Genomic DNA, 7028 nt, shown 5'->3' on the forward strand with positions numbered 1-7028 from the left:
ATTTCAGTGGGAGTTTGTGTTGTAAAACTGCCGAAGCATTCTCCCCCACACTTAGTACTTCATTGTCTTTGAGCCTTTTCTTGTTGGTACAAAAGTCCTTCAATACCTTTGCATACTTTGGCATTTGCTTTATAGCATCTACTAGCGGTATGTTCACATGAATCTTTCTTAGAACGTCTAAAATCTCATTTTCTAGTTCCTTCATCTTAGACTTTGCGAATCTGCGAGGGAAAGGTAAAGGAGGAACATAAGTAGAAACCGGAGTTTTAGAGTTAGAAATAGGTACCTCAGAAGTTTGGGGAGACTCCACATTTTTCTCCTCCAAAACAGGTTCCTTTGGTGTTTCCACCTTGCCCGAATCAGTAACTTCGGGTTGCACAAGTTGTGTACACTTCTCAACGTAATAGCATTCACATCCCCTTTTGGGTTAATAGGTTCAGAAGGGAGTTTCCCGCTATTTTATGCCTTTAATTGATTCAACTCAATAGCCATAGAACCAACTTGAGTTTGCAACTCCTTAACCGTGCTCTCCGTCCTTGACCCCTGATTTTGAGGTTGTTGTTGTTGTTGTGGTGGTGGTTGGTGAAATTGTTGACGCGGCTGGAATTGTTGTTGTTGAGGTTGAAATCCACTCGAATGGTTGAAATTAGGTTGTTGAACCGCTCCTTGTTTGTTCGCATAGCTAAAATTGGGGTGATCTCTCCATCCCGGATTGTAAGTGTCGGAGTAGGGATCATACCGTCTTTGCTGATTTGGGAAGATCACATTAGCTTGTTCATTGGAGTCTTGATACCCTTGAGAAGAACTTGGTATCACCGCGGCTGCAACTTATTGCATCATAGCTGTCATGTTACCCATTTGTTGACGAAGTTCCTCCACCTCGCTCACTTCATTTATTCTTCTAAGAAGCACATCCGAACCACGACTCAAGAATTGTTGGGAGTTTGCTGCCATGTTTTCAATCAATTCTCTAGCTTGTGCCACCGTTTTTCTCACTAGTGCACCACCACCCGCAGCGTTAAGAAGATTCATATCGCTTGATTGGGGTCCTTCATAGAAGTATTGGATAATCATCGCGTCGCTGAATTGATGGTAAGGGCAGCTTGCCATCAATCTCTTGTATCGTTCCCAACATTCATATAAAGATTCTCCTACATTTTTCTTCATCCCTCAAATCTCCTTGCGAATTTGTGTAGCTTTTGATGCTGAAAAATACCTCTCTAAAAAGAGTTTCTTCAACCCATTCCATGTTGTGATACTTCCAGGAGGTAAATAACACAACCAATCCTTAGCACTATCCATCAACGAGAATCGAAAAACTTTCAACATTGCACCATCCGCTTCAATATCCGTTGGAAGCATGGCCGTGACAATGGTGTGGAAGTCCATAAGATGCTTGTTTGGGTCTTCATTCACCATGCCATGGAAATTTGGTAATTCCCTAAGCAACCCCGGCTTGAACTCAAAAGTAGAGTTTGTTTGAATACACCCTTGTTGTGTATCCAACTTGTGAGATGCCAAGTACTTGAGTGTACTATTTGCATCACCCATTTCTTCTTCTTCTTCTTCTTATTCAAAAGGTGGTTCTTGTTCAACCGGTTCCTCTTGTTCTAGAAATTCTTGTTGTAACTCTTCTTCCACTTCTAACTGTTGTTCTTCCGATGTACCTTGACTTGGTTGGAGTATTGTGCCTCTTCGAGTGGATATTCCGCACCTTGGATAGTTCCAATCTTTAGAAGCTAGGGATTAGGTATCTGAAAACAATTCTCACAAACAAGTGAGAAACAAGACAAGAAAAAAAAAGCAAATATAAAAGCGGAAGTAATGATAAGAAACTAAAAACTTAATAACAAGCCTTAAGCTTCCCCGGCAGCAGCGCCAAAATTTGATTGGTTGTCAGTCGTCAAATATAATTTCACTTTCTTACTTAACTACAATAATATAATAAGTGGTAGTAAAGAGTTCGTATCCACAGAGAGGCTTTTGTTGTTATGTAATTTTCAGTTTCTAAGATAACCAAGGGGGATTTTTGTTTTAGCAAATATAATAAAATAAAGTAAAGCAAAGCAAATAGTTGGAATAATCAATAAAGAGAAGATATTGGTCATGGGATAGTATCATTCACAAACATGTATTTTGATCAATGACTAGAATTGATATTTTAATCTCTCATCTATTAAAAGTCCTAGGATACCTTGATTGCAAGAATATCCCACTAATTCCCTAATTTTATCACAACCACATTAAAAGATGCATATGTGAAATCTTCCTAGAAAGCAACCCAAAGTGTAAAAGCACAATTAAGTTTAACTCCCTAAAAGCTTTAATATTTATGGAATAAGACTAATCAAAGCAAACAAACGTGTAAAAGCACTAATTCGTTTTAACCAAAGTTATGATTCATATGTGATTAGTAGGATATATCGCTACAAGCACTACCCACAATTATGCTACTTAAAATCAGGGACAAACAACTTTTTTGTATTGAAAACCCTAATATAGCTCAAGATATGAAAGCAAATCGGATTGATTCCCAACTCAACCAATCAAACAATCAAATCATATGATAAAATAAACCATGAATCATAAACAATAAAGTTGAGACAAAACTAATTCATAAAATCAAATAACATGCTTGAGAAATCAACTTTTATCCCATTACCAATAATTGTATTTAGTTACTCATAATAATGGAGTTCATCATAATCATAATCAATAAAATAAAGAAGATGAAAACAAACGAAAGCAAACCCTAGAAGAAGTTCTCTCCAAATCTCCAAGTAGAAAATAATACGTGATATCAAAGTTGTAGAAAACTCTCTTTTTGTAGCTTTTCCCCCTTCCAAAACTAGGTCAAAACTTCAAAGCCCATTAGATGAGAATCCAAGTGGCCCAAAAATGAGATAAACCCATGTAGAAACTCTGCCAAATCGTTGCCGAAAAGTGGTCGGAAGTTAGCCGGAAAATAGCTCAGGTGACCGGCAAAGTCAAACCGGTCACCGGTCAACGGGTCAGATCGGTCGGGTCAACTGAGTCGACCCGGTCAATCACCGAGTCAGGTGAAGTCAGGTTCTAACTAGCCTGACTCGGTTTGGCATGAGTTATTGCATCTTTCACAGGCCATGCTTCAATCAAGCACAATGATTGCTCATCATTCAGTGTTGCATCATTTTGATGCAAACTCTTGCAATCCTCCCATGTACCTTATGCATACATCTAACCTCTCTGTATCTGTCAAGCTTTTTATCAAAAATGCTCCAGTGCCCATAATGCAATTCAACCATCACTTTTCCTTGGCTATAACCACCATAATCATCACTCCATAACACACATCACCTGCAATTCATTCCCTTGCAACTGCACCTGCACTGTCACAGGCTCATAGCTACATTTCCTCTTTCCATTGCAGCACCACCTGAACTGCACCAGTTCACTGCTTAGTGTCAGTACCACCAGTAGAAACTCCAGTTGCAGATGCACATACACAAATTCTCCATTATCATAGACTCTCAATTCTGCTTCAAACTTCACAGTTCACTACTCTTGGATATCTCCATCTGAGCTGCAACTGCAACACAGTTCCTTCCACCGCAAATTCTCAACCTTCAGTCGTTGCTCTTAGCAGCAACAGAACCAAATCAGCACCAAGCTATCCAAATGCATCATCTACACTTCGTTCCCCCACTGCAGTCAAGCTCCCTTGTACTTCTCACATACAGCATCACATCTCAGTTCCATTCGATGGCCATCTTGGCGCTTCACCAGGCCATGGCTCGCATGTGCAATACCTCAATTCTTCCTACAACTGAAAATTATCCAGCTTCTTCCACCAGGATCACCACCTCAGTTCCATCAATCCAATCTCAATAGCAACCACCAACTTCGCTCAAGATCACAAGCTCAACATCAGCTACTTTTGAACCTTCTACATCCAGCTGTGATTCACATACACACAACCCTATCATACATCTACTCTGTGGCCATATAATTCAGCTCCTCCACAAACCCATTAACTCAATTGACTGCAACACCAACTTCACCACTGCTTGCATCTTCCCAGCACAAAATTCCCATCAGTCCATTTCTTGAGCTTCACACTCACAGTAACCTAAATTTCAGCCAACCCTTGAGCCAATAGCAGCAGCAAACCTCCATCTGAGTTACAAACTCAGTTATATCACCATCATTGTGCAGCCAGCCATGATGGCCCTGCACTCATCTCTACTGCTTAATCTCAATGCTACCATTGCAGCTCAGCCCATGGCACTTTTCAATTCCATCTGCAACTGCCATAACACCTGCTGCAGAATCATCAATCTCACTGCACAACAACATCTACTTCTATCTCAGCTCTACAACACCAAAAAAATATCTTTCTCAGTCTTGTCCACCATTAACACCATCTGTAGCTTCAACTTCAGTTGTTGCAATTAGTTTAACATATCAATTTCAGCTGCAACTAGCTTAGCTGCAACATTTCAGCTCAACCAACACCACCATTTCTATATCAGCAAATACCTAACATACATCTAACAAAGAATTCATTGTCAGTCCCTTCTAGCCATCACCTGCATCACAACACAGCAGCTGCAACATACACTAGCTCCTCAGCTGCTTCTCCTTCCCTGCACTAGACTCTGAATTTACAACCAAAACCCATATTAGGGCGGAATGAACTTCATTTCAGCATAAACCCATTTTCCTCCAATTCGAAGTAGCAACACCATCTGAGAACTACCATCACTGCAACTCCTGTAGCTTCGCAATTACCATTTGATCTCAACCCAACCTAGCAACACTTATATGTCAGCATCAGCTTCAACATTAAGCCATAATTCTCAGTACCCATCTTCTTTTGTGACCTTCATAGCTTTCTTCTCTTAGCAGCTGCAGCTAGGAATCAAACATGAGACGAACCCATCTAGCTCTGTTCATCACATTCCAACCCCTAATTTCAGAACTCCAAATCCATTTCTTAACTTCAATCTCTCAAATTCAAATCTGCGACATCAACCACCATCTTCTGTAATTTCTGCTCAACCCAGCAACAAAAACTTAGGTCATCTCTCTTAATCTCTGTCTGTAAATCCACTTCTGAATCTCGACCGACACAGCATCAGATCCCCATCGATTCAACCTATCTCAGCCTCACAGTTTCACCTCCTCTATGTATTTCAGCTGCAATTCACTAAATTTCTCGATCGTCAACAACCACGGTTGATCCTTCTCTTTATTCTCTTGATTCAATTTCTCGATCTGGTTCAGTAGCAGCAGCTGCTGGCTTTGTTTCTCAATTTCAGGTGAGAAATGATTGAGTTTGAGAATTGGTTTCTCGATTTAGGGTGTAGGAATTAGGGTTAGATAATCACACCCCACGCATTAGATACCCCAGTGGATGCCCTATAACAGATGGTCACCCCTTAACCTCAGCTGGCTGTTTTTATTACTCCCTTGAGAGAGTTGTCCCTTAACCTTGGGTCGGCTCCCGATAGATATTGCTGACGCTTTTGCCCCTTTGTTCTCCACTAAGCTTTTTCTCTAATCCTTCCACCAACGACGATCATCCCTTACTTCTCAGATCTACTTTTTCTCTCTAATTTCTCTTCATCATTAAAGCTGCCATGCTTTTCAGACAGAATTCACATCACTAAAGCTGACATGTTTTTCAGACATAAATTAAGAAATAAAAGCAAATAATGATAAATAATCCACCTTGCCCTTTAAGCGCGTTTCTTCTTCTTTTGTTCCAAATGACTCCAAAGTACCTAAACACTCAAAACCAAACATAAGATATATAATTTACAAGAAAAATAGCAAAGAAAGCATAAATACTAGATACAAAATTAAGGTGTTTTAGACACCTATCACTAGCTTGTCTAAAACACTCCCCAACCTTGTAGCCAATATCTTGGTAAAAATCTTAAAAAAGAAGTTACTAAGACCAATAGGCCGAAAATTTCTTAGAGCATTTGCTCCCCTTTCCTTGGGAAAAAGGACCAACAAACTAGAGTTAACACCGTGAGGAATAAATTTATTAGTCCAACAAAAAAGAATGGTACCAAATCCTCTTGAATGATCGCCCAACAATGTCTATAGAAAAAACCAGTGAAACCATCTGGACCCGGAGCACTATCCGCATCCAAACCAAAAACAGCTGCATCTATCTCTTCAAAATTAGGTAATTGATCCATTCTATTCCTCTCATCATCCGAAAGAATATCATGTTCAATGTCAAAAAGAGAGTCCACCGGAACTGCCTCATCACCATTAAATTTGTCCTCAAAATAACCAACCATAAGGTCTCTAATCTGGTCACAATCCGTTATCGTAACCCCATTAGAATCAACCAATTCGGAGATGGTATTATTACTACGCCTCATACGAATGCTATTATGGGAAAAATTTGTATTGCTAGCCCCCTCCACCAACCATTTATTCCTGGATTTTTGCTTCAACATAGTGGCATATTGCATTCGAATTTCATTGACCTCAACTTGAGCATCCTTCATCAAATTCAACTTATGCAAATCCGTAAGGTCCTCATCAGTAACTCGTATAGCCTGTTCAAGACGAAACTGAGCCTGTTTTAAGCGCACATTAACATTACCAAACACATTCATATTCCATAGTTTCATAGCCACTTTGAGACGTTTTAACTTTTGAGGATAAATAAAGGTTGGAGAGCCCACCAAAGGTTCATTCCAACTGTCACGAACCATCCTCAAAAAATCAGCATGAAGAAACCACATCTTTTGAACACGAAAAGGATCCCTTCGTGGTATAGTGTTAATAAAATGATAGCCAATGAGAGGAGAATGATCGGAAACTTCCCTTGGAAGAGATTTACACATCCAATTCTCAAAACGATTCAACCAAAATTTTATTCATCACTGCCCTATCCAATTTTCTAATGATTCTTCTAGCACCGGTTTTCCTATTGGACCATGTAAATTTGCAACCCAAAGAATCAAATTCAAAAAGATTATTGTCGTCCATCCAATCACCAAATTCATTCACCATAGCCGTCC

General features: G+C 39.7%; 1 protein-coding gene across 1 annotated transcript; it reads right to left on the reverse strand.

Moving 5' to 3' along the window:
• Positions 1-4678: 4678 nt before the first annotated feature.
• On the reverse strand, positions 4679-6749 carry LOC113273072. Its single transcript, XM_026522840.1, has 2 exons — positions 6060-6749; positions 4679-4789 (listed from the first exon to the last, which is right to left on the reverse strand). Exons 1-2 carry the CDS (start codon positions 6747-6749, stop codon positions 4679-4681), a joined length of 801 nt encoding a protein of 266 aa, XP_026378625.1.
• Between the last annotated feature and the right edge of the window lie 279 nt (positions 6750-7028).

Source organism: Papaver somniferum, chromosome 4, assembly GCF_003573695.1.
Source record: "Papaver somniferum cultivar HN1 chromosome 4, ASM357369v1, whole genome shotgun sequence".
Classification (NCBI taxonomy): Eukaryota; Viridiplantae; Streptophyta; class Magnoliopsida; order Ranunculales; family Papaveraceae; genus Papaver; species Papaver somniferum.